Raw genomic sequence first — 21682 nt, 5'->3', positions numbered from 1 at the left:
CATGATATAATTCAATCTGCATTAATTTGTCCATGCAAATTCTTCTTCAAGTTCTCAATGAGTTACAACAAACAATGAGGAAACAGAATTATCCCTCATATTGTTGTCTGTTGGGATTAAGAAAAAAAATGATACCTTAAGATATTAAAAAATAAGATAGATATCTGTGATACATAGCATATATCCTCAAATTAATGTCCAGAGCGGAAGTTGCATGCAAGTGCTGTTACAGGACCAGCTTACCCCCTCTGACTGGGAGTAGCTACGAAGCAGAGGGGAGGCGAAAGGAACCTACCGAACAAGCACCAGGTTTACCTTACTTCACTCATTCATATACCACTTTCACAGATATACCATTTTCATGATGACCTCTGCTGATGTTTACTTAATACTTTTATACAAATTGCTTAATTGTTCATAATTTAGCTTCATCGTGAGCTACAAGATTTTGATATAGTGATCTGGTACGTTGTTTTATATACTTTAAGTACAGATTTAAAAAATACATTAATTCTGCTCACTATATAAAATCATCTCTTGTTTACATGTTGAATAATTATTTAAGGATAGTTTTTTTACAAATATTTTAAGAGTAAACCACATTCAAACACACACTCATACATCAGTTAGAGACATCCTACTCAGAGTATTTTGGCTTTAATTATTTTATATTTAATACTTAAGGAATGACTGTGGATTCACTGGATCTGTGTAATAATATTAAGTGTTCCAGATCCACAACCTAAAGCTTTTTTTCCAGTCATTGGCATGTTTCTCTGTCCTTAAAAATAAATGTGCATATTTCTCAAAGTTTACAAAAATATGCTAAACATAAGACTTACAACTTAGTCTACATTGCCTCAAAGCAAAATCTGAAAGAAAAAAGAAGTGCTCAGGAGAGGTAGAAAACCAAATGTTATGGAGGACAATGAGTAAGACAAAATAAATCATACTTACTATGACATACAAATATAACATTGTGGGCATTCTGTATTTTAAAGCCAAAATTTAATTATGTCTTTGAATAGATGATACATGAATTGATTTTTCAATAATAATTTCAAATTAATTGTAAGCTGCTGAAATACTAGACCCAAAGAATAACATTTGATGGCAAACTCAAGTAACTAGTATGCCAGTGTACCTCATTTTAATATTATAACTAAAATGTGGGATGATGTAATTATGAGGCAAGCACTATCGGTAATCTGGAGGGAGGGTTTGTTAGGAGATAAACATTAATGGGCACAAAGGAAAATAAGATGTATAATGTACTGGAAATTAAGTATAAAAGCACTTCTCCACCAAACGGAAGAGTTTTGTCTGGTATCGGAGAAAAAAAATTGCTGAGTGTCTTTTAAAATAATGTCAATGTCATTCATATACAGATGCAATCATAAGTTTTCTGTAAACTGATATTATATTTTGTATAATGTCTCTCAAACAAATGGATGACAAATTACTAAAGCAATGGTCAAGAAAGACCTAGATTAATTTTTCAAGTTGGTTTGTTGATCATGGCTGGATATTACATAGATCAAGTTTCTTATTTTTAGAAAGTATATGGAGTATAATAATGATTATTTTGTGCATATTAAGTGCTGACTCATGCAATGTAAGCATTCAACTAAAATATGGGTAGAAAAATAGTCATCAAAATTGTCACCAAAACAGGAGAGGTGACAAAGTTACATAATTACATAATTGCTGTAATAATTTGCTTTTTTCCATCTCTCCTACTCTCAATATTAGACTAACAAATTTATTTTGGTAAAGACCAAAATATCTATGTGGATTCCAAGTGAGAGTAAAATATATTTTAAATTCATCACTTAGGTAGTATGTTTGAAGAAAACAAAATCCCAGGAATTCACACTACACTTACTGTGTTAGGTCTTATTGAAATTGGGGAGAAAGTGAGAAAGAAATAAGGTGAAAAGGGAGGCTAAGAGAAAAGAATTTGAACAGTAAGATGGAAAAAATGGTTAGGAAAGATGAAAAATGGAAAGATAAACTGATATGAAATTCCTGGATGAAAAAAAAAGATCTTACTCTATTCAAACTGATGAATGCTCAAAAGGTTGATGAAAACATTGAGCTTCATACATATATAAATTAACAAAATTTGCCCTGGCTGGTGTAGCTCAGTGGATTGAGTGTGGGCCTGCGAACCACATGATTGCGGTTCGATTCCCAGTCAGGGCACATGCCTGGGTTGCAGGCCAGTTCCCAAAAGGGGACTCACGAGAGGCAACCACACATTGATGTTTCTCTCCCTCTCTCCTTCCCTTCCTTTCTAAAATAAATAAAATATTTTTAAAAATTTATTCACCATTACATAAATCTATATACTGTTGTGTAGTAAAATCCTTTGGGGTGAAAGAAGATACACAGAAACACAGGTTTTCTCTTTTTCCCAATGCTAATAAGTAGGAAATGTCAAATCAATTACTGTGAGCTAAATCTTATTTTATGAAGAGATTTGTACAAACTTTCATTCTAGTATACTGATGAAAACTATTTTGATATAATAAAGTGATAATTTTCTTCAAGATTTATGTAGCTATATGAGAAAACACTTTATGAATTTATTATGTTAATAGAAAGTATTCATTTGAAACTGTTTCAGTTAACAGTAAACTGATTTTTTCTGAATTACATAAGAATTCTTTTTATTAGATAATTTTTCTTTTTTTAAGGGTTGAAAGTAACTTGGATGGAAAGAATCACTGAGAATATTGAAACAATTTATATGGCTAATTTTGAAAGCAAATACACTACATCAGTATTATTATATGAATATAATCACATTCTTACTATTTACAGTTGGTGAAATTGCTATCTGGAAGGGAATTTTAAAAAAAGGCCTTATCCAGGCCTCTAAGTATAAGGTATGGAAACAGCCTCAAAGACCTTATGTGAATTCTGTAAGTCACATTGCTAGTTACTGGGAACACTGGGATTAAGTACAATTGGAAGAGAGTGGGGAGATCCAGTTTTTCCTGTGGCTGGACTGACTTGTGTTTAAATTCAGTCTTACCCATTAATTAGCCTGGGCATTGACTTTACCTTTCTGACTCAGTTTCCTCATCTATTAAATGAAAATAATAGTAACAGCCATAATGACAGTTTTAATACCACCTCATTTACAGTTTTCCCTGAGGGTTACTGAGAAGTGATCAAAACATCATAGAACCTCAGTTAAACCTATTTATGTCATCCTTTCTCCTTCTACCCAAGTTTCTCCTTTTCTATGATTTTTGATAATGATTAGGAACATATGCCATAAGTTAATTAAAGGCTATGTGTTCTCAATTCAAATGATTAATAAACAAACCTGAGGGTAGCTGAATTGCCTCAGGGCACAGTGAGAATAAATTTAGAAAAAGTTCTCAGGGATCAGAAGCCCACAAATCTCTGGCTTGAGATTTTGGTCACCCTCCATTATTTTTAACAACCAAACCCTCATCCTCCATCAACCCGCATTTTTAGCTAAAACCTTCCTTCAAACTGATCCTTCCACCAAGCACCAAAAAGTCTGATGAAAAAATTAAACAATAGACCCCCAAAGAGGCAAACACATCACTAGTTCCTCCACAAGGGTGGATTCTATCTTCTCAAGGAAATTTCTTTACTGGAAGTCCTTTTCAAAATTCAACAACAATAACAAATTAAATCCGAAGTAAAGTTTTGCAATGTTTTCTTCACTTTACAAGTCTAATTGCTTTGGTTATAGCCAAATTCTGAACCAGTTCACAATGTTCTTAAAATGGCTTTATATAGAACCCTTTTTTTGGATGCTCCCACATGGGCTTTTGCTCATTAAAAAAAACAAAAATAGCAACACCTATATAACTGGCAAAGATAGAGTATATTGTAAAAAATATGTAACTACATGCAGGTAAATATAATCAAAACTAATCCAAATATATTAGATGTAAACAGTATTCCTCTTCCTATTTCTAAGTTAGCATGGCTGATAGAGTGATTCAGTATTTAAAATTTTTTTTGAAAAAGAGAAGAAAATTTAATTATAGATTAAAACTGGTGTCAAATATAGTATACATTATTTTAAAATATAATTTTAATTAATCATCTTAATTACTTTATAATAGATAGTGTTTATTTTACATTTCAGAAAGTTAAACTTATGAGACTCATCCATTTAAGATTACATGGCCAATAAATCATGAGGCCAAATTCTTTGCTGTTTTTTATATTCTATCATACTTATAGTGTGGTACCTATATATTTATTCATGCAAATAAGAGAAATTAAGTGAATCATTTTCCAAAAGCATTTACAAAGAACACTTATGATGCAGAACAATGCCAGAATACTTAGTCTTGTAAATGTGTTGTCTCTTAGAAAAGTTTTAATAGAATATTGGGAAATGTGAAATTCTCAGATATATCACATTAACTGATAAATACTGTCTCAACTCTAAAAGAAGCCCTAAAAGTGGTACTGGATGAAGGTATAATGGCAAATAGGATGCATCATTTTATCTGCCATGACCACTGTCTTCACATTTAGCTGTGAAGAAAGATAAATATAACAATACACTTACACACAAAAACACTAACAAACAATTCCATCATATTGGACCTCAAATATTGAATTGGCATTACCAAGATAATATTTGGAGGCCTAAGAAAAAAACTTAAGCCACCTTAATTCTTTATCTTCAGTCTTAAATTTCTTATATACTCCAGATGTATTAACATTGTTTTCCTTTACTCTGCCAGTATTTAAGAATGTTTGCTTTAGAATAAATCCCTTTAGAGACCGGTCTGAACTAAGGTTTCCAATAAGAAATCTATCACTGTGAACTTCTGTTTTTCCCTGATAAAATGCAACACTCATCTAGGAAGGCATTAAATGGAACAGTTTTACATTTTCCTGACTAACATGTGACTAGAGAGCAAAAGGTACACATTTTTATTCTAAACTGAAAGCATCTAAACAAAAAGGCACTCACCATCTTAAAACAAATTGCACACACCATTAAAAATATTTTTGAGAAGAAAGACATTTCTTAAAACTGTTTGTATTCACTTGGCAGACATTCACATATCAGGGACCATGCAAGTTTTGCTGTCATTTGCAGAACCATTTGCTCCACATTAAAGAAAAACATCATCTCCACTTCAGCAGGAAGTCTTGCTGCATAATTACATTGGTCCTTTTCAGAAAGTTTGCAATGCTGTTGTCTATTGATAAAAAGAGAACCCTGTTTCCAATGGGATTTAATGTCTAGTGATTTTTTTAATACCTTAAAAAGATAGCTCATATTTTGAGTACTCCCCAATATTCACCTTTCCTTTATAATTAATTGTAGAAATTTCATTCATTTCATTATGCAACACTTGGAATATTTTGCTTTTATCCCTAAAGATAATTAAACCACAGGGATTTAGTTTCAGCTTTTTCTTTTATTTCTATCATTAAAACTCCAGCCCACAGACTTACAATTTTGCAAGAACAAAAAAAGGAAAATGATATTATCCTCACCACTTACGCCTAATCAATTTAAATTACCTAAATGATCTACTTAAATTATCTTAATAATCGATATTTTCAGAAAGTCAACTGCACGCAGCAGGGACATATCTAATAAACGTGTGCCCTGAATGAAGCACTGTCTCTATGGGGAAGGGATGTGACCGGCCCAGGGAGGCCCAGGAGGATTGGAAAATCACCAGGCAAGAAAACTGTGCCATGGGAAACCGTAGCCTGGGAAAATGCCTGCCTGGGAAATTGCCTGCCGACGCTACCCAGGACAAACAGATGCCTCGCTAAGATTGGGGTCTGGGGTCAGCCTATCTGGCCTAACAGGATGCAGCTTTAGCTTGAGCCTGACAAGATGTATCAAGAACAATGGTCAGCAGAAACAGCACCCAGCAACCAGCTCTAGCCAATCGGACTCTGATATCCCAACCAGTTATCCTTTGTGGTTTTTTGCACTTCAAATTCCTACCCTAAGAACAACTGAGTGAGTCCTAACCTCCCTTGGTTGGCTCCCCAACCTCCCTTGGTTGGCCCCACTTTTCCTCTTATTCCCTGCTAATAAACCCTGCTCCTTAGCTCACTGCAGTCTGTCTGGTTTCTTTACGGACTCTGGCCTAACAGGATGGATTCTGACAAAGAAAAGGAGGGTGATTTCATTTTATACTCACCACAGCATCTCTGCCTTCTTTCTTTCTTTTTAAATTATTTTATTGTTGTTCAGTTACAGTTGTCTGCATTCTCCCCCCACTATCCACCCCCCACCCCAGTCAAACCCACCTCCCTCCCTTGCTTCCACCCTCCCCCTTGGTTTTGTCCATGTGTCCTTTGTAATAGTTCCTGAATACTCTTCTTCCTACTGTCCCTCCCCCACCCCGGCTCTTGTTAGATTATTCTTGATTTCAAGGACTCTGGTTATATTTTGTTTGCTTTTTTCTTTTGTGGATTATGTTCCAGTTAAAGGTGAGATCATATGGTATCTGCCTTCATTCTGAAAGCCTGTCCTGGGTCCTGTATGGAGCTAACATCTTGCTTACAGCACATTCTCCCAGCTTCTGGTTCCTAGCCACTGGTAACTTTCCTGTCTTGTACCACACTCTGTAGTCTTTAAGGGATTGAGACAGAGGCTACACTGAAATGATAAATTACTGTACTGGGCCTTGGTCCAGTTATAGAACAGCAAATTGAGGTTGGGCTGGTACCCTTTCACCACAGACGTAGATCCACTGGCCATGAATAACCCATGGGCTCCAATGTGATACATTTGTACCAGGGTTCTGAATGTGCCTCCTTTTGTGTAGACAACTACCAGTCTTCATATATTCATTATGTAGATAAATGTCCAGATTTTGTTTTATTTTTTTATTGTTGTTCAAGTAGAGTTGTCTCCATTTTTCTGCCACCACTGCCCCCTGCCCCATCTCTCCCCACCTCCCACCTTTAATCCTACCCCCTTTGGCTTTGTCCATGTGTCTTTTATACTTGTTCCTTGACAACCCTTCCTCTATTTTCCCCCATTATCCCTCTCCCCATTCCTCTCTGGTTATTGTCAGTTTGTTCTTTATTTCAATGTCCCTGGTTATGTTTTGCTTGCTTATTTGTTTTGTTGATTAAGTTCTGCTTATAAGTGAGATCATATGGCATTTGTCTTTTATTGTCTGACTCATTTCACTTAGTATAGTGCTCTCCAGACTAGCACTTGGCTATTGTAAATTGTTCTTCTATTAGATGTCCAGATTTTAAAATAACCCATCCTAACCTGACAATGCCTATGGACCAAATAAATGTAAAATATAGAAATGTCTAACAAACCAGTTATTTCACTTCATTGCTATACAGGGAGAAATCTGGGCACAAAATATGGTGCGAAAAATAATATCAGAGTACAATGTAGCCACCCTCAAAAATACTGTAAAATAAGAAAAAAGTGCCTAAGTTACTTGTGATATAGCCTGACTTAGGCTTTATCACAGTTTTGTAATTTAGCCTGAACACAGTCATATTCATTAAAAAATTATAAACCTAGAGAATCTATAGTGAGTACTATACTCAGCTACTTATCTGCACTTTCCCTTCTAAATACTTTCAAAAGTTTCTTTGAAAATTCCCTACCCTGTGTTATGAGAGTCCAATAAAGGCTACAATACAAGAACTTACAATACTTTATCTCTAAGTAGCTGCACCTGATTAACATAATGTGCACTCTTTCTTGTAGACCAGAGAAGACATAATACTGTTAAGACTCTATTAGAATAACATCACAGTATTTCTGAGAATTCTGGGCCCATTTAATGTATCTGTGTTATTCTAAAATTATTACGAATGCTAACTTCTCCATATGTGTTGTTAGGGCTTGAATTAAGCCTTAACACAATGGTTAAGACTTAGAGAAATATAATCTGATCAAAAGAACAGCTTATGACTCAATGTCTGGGACATTAGGGCTGAAATATCAAGGGACAGCAGATAAAACTGAACATTGAAGATTTTTCGAAAAGTTGAGTTTCATAAAAAACAAAATTTTTTTGAACTTTTTGAAAGAGCAATTACCAGATTTACCCTCCCACCTGAAAAATAATCTATAGATAGATATAGATAAGATACAGATAATATAGATATAGATATGTTACATGAAACAATGATTATGAAGACACTAAACATCAGGCAACAAGAGATAATGATGTCTGAAAGACAGAAAATTAGGTGATCCCTAATCCTGCTAAACTTTATTGTATTGAAAGTTTCCACACTGCAACACGAAAGAAGCAAAGTTAGGTAAAACCTGTGGATTCCATGAGCTAACAAGACTTAACCAAGAGTCCAAAGAGAACATCATCATTATCAGGACAGTAATGAAGGAGAGAATGCTGCACAGAATATGAACCCCAGAGATTTGCAGAGGGTCTTCTTTGAGTATTCAGCAGAGAATTATACACAAATAAACACTTTTTTTTACACAAATAAAAAAAACTACCAAAAGCCAGCAAGAGAACCACCCAAAAGGATCATAAGGAACAGTATCTGTAGTTACCACAGGATCTGAAATAGTGCTTGTTCCTACTAAGTCAGACTGAACAATTTATAATGCACAGGACACTGGGTAGAGTTTTGAGGGTATTGCCTCCAAAGAGAATAGTTAGTTTCAAGGAGAAAAACAAACAAAATGAACAAAACAGAAACAAACAAACAAGACACCTGCTCTGTTCCCACCTAACAAATCTTAAAAGCTAAAAATCAATGGATAAAACTGATTTAAGTAACTTAATATTGCAAAACAAATCTCAAAACTATTTACAGAAACACAAAAAATCTGGCACCTAACAAGGTAAATGGTTGGTAGAAAAAGAAGGAAAGAAACAGAGCACAAATGGCACAAGTATGGAACAAATAAGATGATAGGAGAGAAAAAATAATAATGTGACTATGTAAGGTGGGAAATGGTCACGAAACTTAATGTGGTGGTTATTTCACAATGTGTACATGCATTAAACCATCATGTACCCCTAAACTGATACATGGATATGACAATTACATCTCAATGAAACAAGGGCAGGGAGAAAGCAGTATTCAACAAGAAATGAAGATTACCTGTGGTCTCATCACAGGCATTTGAATAAGTCCATGAAGTAATTAAGTATATGTGCTGCCGAAGCGAGCACAGTCCATGAAGTAATTCAAATAGAAGAATGTACGAAGAGTTTTGCAGGAGTCTCAATATGTGTGAAATATAATAAATTTGGTGTTGCCAGAAAAGAACATTTCAGGGAAGAGGCATATATTACAAGTTGTGCATTAGTCGTGGGGATCTTTGAAATAATTAAAAACAAAAACTAGCAAAGGTAGGGGAAGAGGAATGTATTGGCAGTTTATTTGGTAGCTTGAAGAACCTAAGGGTAGAATCAAGGGCAGAGGCTACCTCTTCTGGTGCCACATTGAGTGAAATGAGCCAGACAAAATGAACGCACACTGTACGACTTCAGTTTTATCTAAATGCACACTAATCTACAGTTACTGAAAGCAGATACATGGTTACTTGAGGAGGCAGGGGAGCAAGAAGTGGTGGCAAAGACAGGTATTTCAAAGCAGAGCAGGGTGTTTCTAGGAGTGATTAATATGTTCGTTATATTGATTGGGGTGTGTACACCTGTTCAAATTAAATACATTGCACAATTTACTTCAATAAAGCCATTAAACAAACAGGACTCACGAAGTGTGGTACATATACAAAATTATGATTCTAAGACTTTGTGGAAAAGATATAATAAACACCTTAAGATCATACTAGTACATGATCTTCAGCATTTATTATTATACTGGTCATTATTCTCTTATATCACAAACTCTCTGTAACTCTATTTATTTATTTATTTTGGTGTCATAAAATTTTGTTATAGTAGTTAAATGTCTTATTTATTCCTGTAATGTTACAGCCTCCATTACAGAATGTGTAATTGAGTGTTTTATCCTATGTCAATACTAAGTACTTAGCAAAAAAAGTGTTGAAAAAAACCACAAAAGGGCCTTTTGAGGGCCTTCTGTGCCCTTATATATATACTGGACACTTACATACTTTTATTTCTTTTAACTCATCATGTTTCTAAGGAGAAAATTATTATATCTGTTTATAGTTAAGAAAATAGTCAACAGCTGAAGAAATCTATCCAATTAATGATTGTTGAAAAAAATGGAGCTGTGTTCCTATGACCTCAAAAGGTTATGGGCTCTATTCACAGAGCTGACCATGAACTCCATAGCAGGGCCGTCTTCCTCTGGGGAGGTGCACCTCACTCTACAAGTTTGACAGAATAAGTCAATGATTCTATATTTTGAAAACACCTTTAAGTAAATTTTGTAAATTTTGCACACTAATCAAGCCTAAAGTATTAAATTGATAAGGAGGAAAAGCAGTACTTATACAAAAATGAAAAAAATGTATATAAATTAAATAAAAGGAAATAGAATCCCCAAGTTCAGATTTAGGGGAGGAAGTTCTCATATTTAGCTGAAACAAATAACATCCAGATTTCTTATTTCTTTCCTTCACTAATTTCTCAAATATTTATTTGTTTTAGATTCTGTACTAAGTAATAGGTATATATTAAGAAATAGAAGATATATGATTTAGCCCTCCTAAAATGTATACTTTGGCAAAGGAGACAGTACACTTCATTAGAATACACTAAAATGTATAAAACAATTTATTAATAGATGACACTGAAAATATGGTATAATAGACATAAAATTTTTCTAATTGCAGGTTATAGAAAGTGGCCCTAGATCAACAGGGGAAACACTGGTTTTATGTGGTTTGAATTAAACACAATATTACAATGTAAAAGTGGACATACAGTAGTGGAGAACAGAAGAGGGAACATTATCTGACTGAAAATGTGTATTCTGTTCCATCGATCATAACCGAGGTATAGAAATGGAGATGGTTTCAGGGGAGAGAGATACAACCGATTGTCAGAATGAAAACTATACCCCATGGAGAGAGACTAAACAAAATGAAATCATTTGACCTAAAGAAGAATGTAAAAAAATGTAAGTTGAGAATAGTAAACAGAGGGCTTTACACAAGGGATGGTGTTGAGGTATTCAAAATTTCTATTGGAAAAGATAAAAATAAAAAGCAGGTTTTTTTTATAGTATGACAACTTTAGATATAAAGGGGTGTTTTTATTTTTGTTTGTTTGTATAGATGGTGACTCACGAACACAACCCTACTTTAACCAGATGACCTCAAATGACCCATTTCTTTCAGATTCCATGAACATTATAACACTTATATGCATTTTACATGGAACTGAGTAGACTTGATATTTTCAGCTCCATCACGTTTTGTGGTTTAGAAATACATTTGGTTTTAATTCAGCAACATGATTCGTGAATCCTTTCCATCTGTACGATGCTAAATATTACCAAGTTACAGCATTCAGCCAAAAAAATGAAACCAAATAGATAGTAGATGGATAATTTTGCAGTATCAAGAAGTATTAAATTCCAGCTTTGAAAATCAAATTACATTAAAAAAAGCCTCTGGAATGCAAGGTAAGTACCACTGCCCCCTCAACACACAATGACAGTTCTTGGAGAGTCATACCTTTAGTCAGTCAATAGAGTCACATGTAATTACTTTCAGTTTAATTGTTTTAATCTAGAGATTTTATCTTGCCCATATTTTTGCATTTGTTTCAGTGCCAACAAATACAATATTCAGTGCTAAGACTTAACTGTATCTTTCAAAAAATAATCTGGACAATTTGTGCCTATTAGCCAATAACCAAGTTTTATAAATTAAAAAAACCTGATACTTTCTCATAAAAGTTTTCAAAATATTGGAACAAAGTATAGTGTTAATAACCTTCACACTGCATGATAAAAGCTTTTGACAGCATAATAAGGGTATATAATGTTAGCACGAACAAAGTTTCATCTCAATAGCCGCTTATATTTTAATCTATTTAAAAATCATTAATTTATACAAAATTTATAAGAAAATTTGATGAATGGTTTTAAATGTGTGGCCTGCATGGTGTGAATGGCGAGCTATGAAACACACCCCAGATGGTTCAGTGTATGAACAGAGAGTTAGGTGGTATTGAATGGCTGGTCAGAAAGCTATACCCTGTTCAATTTTCTTTCATTGTCCCTAGTTGCTTTATTATGAAGAGTTCAGTCATGGAAAGACAGGGCTTCTCTGACAGTCATTGGATTTTGACAGGCCATTGTCAAACTAGAATTGTGTCAAACTAGAATTTAATGTTATTGTTCTCATTGTACTTAATTTAATATTACCTTAGTGGCAAGCAACTAAATTTCCATTTGAGGTCACGGTGACATGGAATGTCCTTACAGGAAGGGGACATCTATCACTATGTTTATAATACCCACTAAAGAATGCTAAAAACAAAAACAGACTAACTTTTCTTTGGCTTATCATTGCCTCCAAATTGCATTTATTGCCACGTCTACTCCCACTCACCCACTCTCTGTGACAACAGGTTATTTAAAAAATGTACCTAAGTATGCATTTTCTTCTGATGACGTTTACCTCTTCTGACTTGTTTGGGATCATTTGTATCTATGTTTTAATTTCTTGCCTTATTGAATATTTAAGGCAAGTCAAGGTAGCTCTATTGATTAATAGTTTAGTGTATGGAGCTGGAGACAAATCCTGTGGATTCAAATATCTTCTCACCCTCTACCACCTGCATGACTCTGAGAAAATTACTTACAATCTCTGAGTTTTTATATCCTTACCCTTAAATTACGAATAAAAATAATATGTCTCTCATAGGATTGTTGTGTTAATGAAATGACATAATTCACATAATGATTAAAACAATACCTAACACTTAAGAAGCTTTTTAAACTATTTTAGAACAATTTTATTTTGTTTCTCTTTACTTAAGATGCTTTATTTATTGCATTCTTCCATTACCATTTAAGCCTCTCGTACCCCCTCCCTGCTGCAATCACCACACTACTGTTGTCCATGAGGCTTTTTTCCTTTTGGCTCCACCCTTCCACTTCCTCACTTCCCACCACCACAACAGCTGTCAGCCTGCTCTCTATCTGTGAGTCTGTCTCTGATTTGTTTGCTAGTCCAGTTTGATCAGTAGATTCCACATATGAGTGCAATCATATGCTAAGTGTCTTTTCTAACTGGTTTATTTCAATTAGCACAATGTTCTCCAGATCCATCCATGCTGCCACAAAGGGTAAAATTTTCTCCTTTTTTATGGCCAAGTAGGATTCCATTGTATAAATACCCCATAGTTGTTTTATCCACTCATCTACTGATGAACACCTGGGCTGCTTCCATATTTTGGTGGTTGTAAAAAAGGCTGCAATGAACACAGGTGTACTTATGTCCTTTTGAATTAGTGCTTTGGGTTCCTTTGAATATATTCCCAGAAATGGGATAGCTAGGTCAAAAGGCAGATTCATTTTTAATGTGTTGAGGTATCTCCATACTGCTTTCCACAGTGGCTGCACCAGTTTGCGTTCTCATCAACAATGCAAAAGGGCTCCTTTTTCTCCACATCTTTGCCAGCACTTGTTTGTTGATTTATTGATGATAGCCATTCTGACAAGTATGAGGTGATATTTCACTGTGGTTTTAACTTGCGTTTCTCTGATAAATAGTGATGTACTCTTTGGAGCAGTTACTATCCAGGTCCTTTGTTCATTTTTTAATTGAGTTATTTGTTTTGGGGGTATAGAGTTTCCTAAGTTCTTTATAAATTTTGGGAATTAACCTCTTATTAGCTGTAATGGCAAATATATTTTCCCATTCCATGGGTTGTGTTTTTATTTTATTGATGGTCTTCTTTGCTGTGAAAAAGCTTTTTAGTATAATATAGTCCCATTTCTTTATTTTTTCTTTTGTTTCCCTTGACTGGGGAAATATATCAGATAATATATTGATATAAACAATGTCCCTGATTTTATTACCTATGATTTCGCCTAGGATTTTTATGGTTCCAGGTTAATATCCATTTTGAGTTTACTCCTCTGTGTAGTATAAGAAGGTTGTCAAGTTTCATTTTTCTGCATATATCTAATTTTCTCAACAGCATTTATTGAATAAACTGTCTTTAGTACATTGTATGTGCTTGCTTCCTCTCTTGTATATTAAGTGACCTTAAAGGGATGCATTTACTTCTTGGCTGTCTATTCTGTTTCATTGATCTGTGTCTTATTTTTTGGCAGCACCATGCTGTTTTGATTACTATGGCTTCATAGTATAGTTTGATATTAGGCAGGATAACTCCTCCAACTTTGTTCTACTTTCTCAGGATCCCTCTGTCTCTGCAGAGCCTTTTGTGGTTCCATATAAATCCTTGAAACATTTGTTTTAGGTCTGTGAAGTATTTAATGGGAATCTTGACAGGATTTGTGTTTAATCTATAGATTGCTTTGGATAGTATGGACATTTTAATAATGTTAATCCTTCCTATCATGAACACAGTATGTGCTTCCACCTATTTGTAGCTTCTTCAGTTTCTTTCTTCAGTGTCTTATAATTTTCTGAGTACAGGGTATCTTACATCATTGGTTAGACTTATTCCTAGGTAGTTTATTCTATTTGAAGTGATCATGAATGGGATTGCTTTCTTTACTTCCCTTTCTGTTAGGTCATTGTTGGCCTATAAAAATGCAAGTGGTTTCTGGATATCAATTTTTTATCCTGCTATTTTGATGAATTTCTTTATCAGTTCTAGTAGTTTCTTGGTGGAATCTTTGGGGTTCTGTATGCACAGTATCATGTCATGTGCAAATAAAGACAGTTTGACTTCCTCCTTTCCAATTGGGATGATTTTTATTTCTTTTTATTGTCCTATGCTGTGTCTAGGGCTTCCAGTACTGTGTTGACTAAGAGAAGTAAAAGCATACATCCCTGTCTTGTTCCCAGTCTTAAGGGCAACAATGGTAGATTTTGTCCATTCAATATAATGCTGGCAGTGGGTTTGTCATATATGGCCTTTATTATATTTAGGTATGTTTCCTTTCTTCTCACTTTGCTGAGAATCTTTATCATAAATGGGTGCTGGATTTTATTAAAAGGTTTTTCTGTATCTGTTGATATTATCATGTGGTTTCCATCCTTCATTTTGTTTATGTTGTGAATCACATTTTTTGATTTGTGAACGCTGTACCAACCTCTAATTCCCAGAATAAATCCCACTTGATGATGGTGTATGATCTTTTTGATGCATTATTATTTGGTTTGCTAATATTTTCTTGAGAGTTTTAGCATCTATATTCATCAGGGATATTGGCCTGTAATTTTCTTTCTTTTTTTTTTTTTGTAATGTCTTTGTCTAGTTTTGGAGAAAAAGGGGAAAGAAAGGGGGGGAAGAGGAATAATAAGAGGGGGTAGGGGGGATGGAACTACAAATAAAAAAAATTTAAAAAAAAAGATAAATTGGGCCTTGTAAAATGAGCTTGGGAGATTTACCTCCTCTTGGATTTTATGAAATAGTTTGAGAAGAAGAGGTGTTAGTTCTCCAAATGTTTTGTAAAATTCCCTGTGAAGCCATCTAGTCTAGGGCTTTTGTTTGTTGGGAGTTTTTTGATTAGTGCTTCGATTTCACCAAGTGTAATCTGCCTACCTAGATTCTCTGATGCTTTCTGATTTAGTTTTGGAAGATTATATGTTTCTAGATATTTATCCATTTTGTCCAGGTTGTCAAATTTATTGGCCTATGGTTTTTCATAATATTTACTAACAATCCTTTGCATTTTCTTGGTGTCAGTTGCTATTTATCCTCTTTCGTTTCTGATATTATTTATTTGGTCCTCTCTCTCTTTTTTTTTTAATGATTCTGGTTAAAGTTTTGTCAATCTTGTTTATCTTTTCAAAGAACCAGCTCTTGGATTTATTTACCTTTTGTAGCTTTTTTTTTACTCTATTTTATTTATCTGCTCTTATCTTTATTATTCCCTTCCTTCTATTCACTTTAGGTTTTGTTTGTTGCTTTTTAAAAAAGTTTCTTGAAGTGTGACATTAGATTGTTAGTTTGAGCTTCTTCTTGTTTTCTGAGATAGGCCTGTAATGCTATGAATTTCCCCCTTATGATTATTTTCCTAGTGTCCCACAGATTTTGGGTTGCTGTGTTCTCAATTTCATTTGTTTCAAGTTACCTTTTGGTTTCTTCCTTGATCTCATTTTTGACCCATTCATTGTTTAATAACATGTTATTTACCTCCCATTTCTTTGCATATTTTTCAGTGTTCTTGTGATTGATTTCTAGTTTCATAACATTGTGATCAGAGAATTTTTTTTATATAATTTCAAACTTCTAAAATTACATAAGACTTATTTTGTATCCTACCATGTAGTCTATCCTAAGAAACATTCTGTGTGCACTTTAAAAATATGTATATTCTACTGTTGTAGGGTGAAATGCTCTAAAGATACCAATTAAATCCATTTGATGTAGTGTGTCATTTACGGCTGCTGTCTCTTTGTTGACTTTCTGCCTGGAAGATCTATCCATTGAAGTCAATGGGGTGTTAAAATCCCTGACTACGATTGTATTTCTGTCGATCTCTCTTTTATCCACCAAGATTTACTCTACATATTTAGGTCTTCCTATGTTGGGTGTGTGAAAGTTTACTAGGGTTATAGCCTCCTGTTGGATTGTCCCCTTTATCACTATGTAGTGCCCTTCTGTGTCTCTTACTATAGCCTTGGTTTTAAAGTCTATTTTGTCAGATATAAGTATTGCTATCCCAGGTTTTATTCCTCTCCATGTACATGAAATAATCCTTTTCCAGGATAAATTTAGCTATCTCAAAAACTAAGTGTAATAAGATGGAAAAATTGAATAGTCAATTTCCTTTTTAAATTTTAAATCCAAAGTTTCACCAATACTTGTTTATTGGACTAGGACCCCTTGGCTATATTTAATCTACTTCTATTTAAAATGGTTACAAGGCCTCTTTAAATTCTAAATTAGTATACAATTTTATACATGTTGAATTAGTTGTTAAACTGGCAAGTAATTATAAGATTTCAAAAATTTTACTAGGTTGAATTCAATAAAACTGGTATTCAGGAAAGTTTTAAAATTTTAAAAAATAAAATATTTATAGATTACTGGTATTTTAATATTTTAGTGCCCTAGAATACATGTGCATTTTATTTGTGTTATATACTATCTGCTCTGTTTTGTTAGGTTATTCTACTTTCTTACTCTCTCTTACATGGGTTTCATTTACATACCAGTTATTAAAAACAACACAAAACTGTTTCATTTTGAAAATGTCACAGCAGAACAAAACTACTGTATAATGCTACGCCTTTAGAATTGACAGAATTAAATTAGGAGGAAATATTAATCATTTGATTTGTCTCAGTCCCATTATAAAATTTAACTGGGGGTGGTGATCATTTAATTAAAAAAAAAAAATCTGCTGAGTGAAATAAGCCAGGTGGTGAAAGACAAATACCCTATGATCTCACCTTTAACAGGAACCTAAACAACAAAACAAACAAGCAAGCAAAATATAGCCAAAGACACTGAAATACAGAACAGGCTGACAGGGACCAGAGGGGAGAGGGGAGAGAATTTCAGGGGAGAAGGGGAAGAATTCACAGGAACAAGTATAAAGGACACATGGACAATAACTGAGGGGGGTGGAAATGGGAGGGAGGTGGGGAGCACTGGGGGGGGTGGGCTGGGATGGGAGTAAAAGACAGAAAACTATACTTGAACAATAATTAAATAAAAAACATTATTAAAACCTAAAAAATCACCTGCTACATCATATTTTAGTACAGCATTTCTCAATTCCTATTTTTTCTGTTGTTGGTAAGTATAGAAATGTCATGTATTTTTGCTAATTCTGTTAATACCCTTGTAGAATAGTTTCCCTTTTTACTTAGAAATAGAGCTAAATGTTTTAACACTAGATAGATATTTAGCTTTATAACAGAAATCATTCAAATGTTCCTCTTTTAAACTTTTCTTGTCTTTTTCCATTAGCATTTAGCCCCATGATCCACCCCCTTCACAACTGCCACACTTTTGTCCATTGTGTCCACAAGTCCTTGCTCCTTCTTGCCCCAGCCCTCTACCCCTTAACCACTCCCCCATAGCTGCCGCCCTGCTCTCTATCTACAAGTCTCTCTGTTTTTCTTGTTAGATCAGTTTGTTCATTAAAATATGAAGTGGATTTAAGCTATGTTCACAAAGCAGATATTTTGGTGTCAAATACCCTGGATTCGAGTCCCACTTTCACCACTTACTGACTGTGGACTTTGGGCAAATTTCATACCCTCATTGGGCCTCATTTTCCTCTTTGATAAAATAGGGAAAATAAAGAAATTAAGTGAAGTAATTATTGTGAACCCTTTAACCATTACTGGGCCATATGTCAAACATCAAATAAATATCAGACATTTTTTATGATGATTGATAATTATCAGTTGGCACAATATAATCTACCAAAGCAGTTAACTCACATCAAATTGAGGAGGAAGAACAAGAACAAAATCTAGATATAACATTCCAGCCAAGAAATTATGCTGATAGCAAATATGTCATTATTTTACTTTTCTTTTCTAAGTAAATATGCATAATAAAATATAGTAAACTAGTCAGTAATCTAAACCAATCAGCAAAGGTTATTAATAATTGCTATGGACAAATCAGCGATGAAAACAGTTTGAGGCCTTGTGAATTGATTATGAATACCAATTCCACCAAGTGGAAAAGGGTGATTTTATGATACCATGATAAGCTATTCTCATTGTTTATTCTAAAGACACAGCTGCATGGAAGACATTAGAAAAAAACAAAGATGCATTATTGTCAATGATTATACATGTAGCTCATAAATTTTGTTCAATATAAATAGAATTTCAGAGACCATAAAGGTTTTTTAAAATTTTTGTTTCTCTCAGAAATGCTCATTGAGAGCAGTCTGAATTCTAGCAATGTATTTAACACAATCTTGTCTATGAAGCCTGAAAGTCTTATCTTTAATTTAAGCACACTGTGTCATCTCTAATCAATTACTAGGTTAAGCTTGTTATTTCCCCAACAATGTTAAGTTTGGTGTATTTGCCTACAAAATAGCTTCAACACTTAATAAATGTTGATAAAATGAGTTACATGTGATAACTACTCTTTCCTTGTATCACAATGTTGACATTTTTAAGATAAAATTCATTGGACAGAATGATTATGTTCTCCATTTCTGCAATGTTAACTAAGAAATAATCATTTTAAGTAAAATAAATGATTAAAGAAAAATATTAATGTTTCAGAACCAAATACTAAGAAGTGATAGCAGCCATCTATTAAAAACATAACCAATACTTTTATTTTTTTCTTTTATTTCACAATGTTTAAGAAGGAATTATTATTGAATGAATGAAAAATCATATGACATTATGCATAAAATGAAGTCTCAGACAGTACAAAATAGTTTCATTGTTTCTGTTTATTAAATGCTAATGTCATTTACATACTCTAATATAATGAGATTGTAGTTTCATTCCACCCTTTTTATGTAACTTTTCAGAAGCAGTTTTGACTTCTACTAAGCAATACTGACTCTTCTGCCTTACCTCTCCATGCTTTTTATGAAAGAGCCTCCCTGAGGTTGTTGACTCTGTGAACACAGAGACAACCTTTCTCATGTAAGACTTCAGTTTCATCAGACTTGTGCTCAAATCCGTCTCACTATGGCCATCACAGATGACGACATAAACACAACAGGTAAGATCCACAGTCACAAAACACTCACCGCAGTTGGCCTCATCCGATGCATCTGCACAGTCTGGATCCTCATCACAAACCCACAGCTTGGAAATGCAATGCTTGGTAGTTTTACATTGGAAATAGTCTGGAGAACAGCTGTTTTCAGCTTAAGAGGAAAATACCTATTAAAACGTAGCTTTTGGCAAGGATACTTTATATAAAAAATAATTAGACAAACCAATATTTAAGATAATTGAGAATGTATCATCCTCTAATTAGTAAGGCTCTGAAGGTGAAGAGTTTGAACTTTTAATTATAATGTGTACCTAATATCCTTTCATAGAGATAAGTAAAACATATTTCTCTAATGACACACTTGATAAAAATCAGATTTTTCAAAACAGTCTCTCTAAAATTAGATTAGATTTTAAAGCTAATTTTATAAACAAAGAATTAAAGGTCATTTAGAATAAGTTTTTCATAATAAAAAATAAAATTTATACAAGGGAAGTTCTTATAAATAAAAAACTACTGGAACTGGAAGATATTAATCAATGAAGAAATAAAAAGCATAACATTTACCCAAATCTCTAGCTGTGTTGAGTCTTTGAGGAAAGGGGGGAACATCTGACTCAGACTGTCAACTGCCTCACAAATCCTAGTCAGCTTATGGATCAGCTTTAAGAATGACTAGCCATAAAGAACTGTTGGAGACTTTACAATGCAGCATCTTTATTAAATTACTGGATGACTGCACTTATTTACTGGTAAATGTTTTAGGAGATAAAATAGAAATTCAACAAGACAGAAATGTTGACAGTGTATTTGTTGAAATCCTGAAACTCAATAGGTTCTCTATTGTTCAGAGCCTGTATGTGTGTGAACACATCAGCCTTCCTGCTCACACACAAGTGTGTACATTGTTTTCCCTTCCATTTAAAATAATTGAATTCTGGTAGAGATTAAAATAAGTGGTGAATAAAATGAAAAGGCGTTTTACTATTGCTCTTTGAAATGGCTTGTTAAGATACATTAAATAGGGTATTATGTACAGTTTTTAACAAATAACGTTTTTATTTTGCCCAGATTGTGTTTCTCCTCATACATTTAAATGTATTTTATGGGGAAAAATCAATATCTAATTAAAATGGAGTTAATTTCAAGAAACTAATTAATCAGTGGGAGAAGATTACCTGTACCTACTTACTGTGAGCAATATACATATGTAATTCCATAATCACCTGTGATAGTGTTTTTTCTGCTTCTCTTAGGGATGATATGAATGAGTGAATTTTACTTCATGTTTGTCAAAATCTCCAGGTAGCTTTATGAGTAGGTCATCCATGTTTTAATTTTTTCTATATTTTTATACTTACAGCTTCTTAATAAAAAGTTATTTGAAATTATTTTGGCATAATTATATTTTTCTGTACATAAGAATTTACACTTCACAGTTATAATTTTTAGACCACTTTCAATTGGGAGTCAGAAGTAAGATGAGGCAGGGCATTTTAGGGTGACTTACGGCAGTCCCTTTCATCTTCCTCGTCCCCACAGTCATTTTGTCCATTACATCTGAGGTTTGCTGGGATACATTTCTGATTCTTGGTGCACTTGAATTGACCAGAGAGGCAGATATGTGTATCTAAAGGATACAAAGAGCAAAATTATTTGTGCTGAGACCCATGTCTGCATTTAAATCAGTGAGGACATAAGTAGTTAAAAATTAGATTTAAGCCCTGGCTGGTGTAGCTCAGTGGATTGAGTGCGGGCCTGCAAACCAAAGTAGCTCAGTTCGATTCCCAGTCAGGGCACATGCCTGGGTTGCAGGCCAGTTCCCAGCAGGGGACGCACAAGAGGCAACCATACATTGATATTTCTCTCCCTCCCTTCCCCTCTAAAGATAAATAAATAAAATCTTAAAAAATAATTAGATTTATGTTCCTTAGTTA

General features: G+C 33.9%; 1 protein-coding gene across 1 annotated transcript in view; it reads right to left on the bottom strand.

Moving 5' to 3' along the window:
• Positions 1-21682, bottom strand: part of LRP1B (LDL receptor related protein 1B) — a 1762610-nt gene that overhangs the window by 170177 nt on the left and 1570751 nt on the right. Inside the window, exons 66-67 of the mRNA XM_053655128.1 lie at positions 21256-21375; positions 19777-19896 (exon numbers count right to left, since the gene is read on the bottom strand). Coding sequence (XP_053511103.1) covers positions 19777-19896; positions 21256-21375 — 240 coding nt within the window. The remainder of the gene's footprint in view (positions 1-19776; positions 19897-21255; positions 21376-21682) is intronic.

The sequence above is a fragment of the Artibeus jamaicensis genome, unplaced genomic scaffold, assembly GCF_021234435.1.
Source record: "Artibeus jamaicensis isolate MK-2021 breed Jamaican fruit bat unplaced genomic scaffold, CSHL_Jam_final contig_935, whole genome shotgun sequence".
In the NCBI taxonomy this organism is placed as follows: Eukaryota; Metazoa; Chordata; class Mammalia; order Chiroptera; family Phyllostomidae; genus Artibeus; species Artibeus jamaicensis.
Note: the sequence above shows the minus strand (reverse complement) of the source record. Positions and strands in the feature narration are given on the sequence as shown.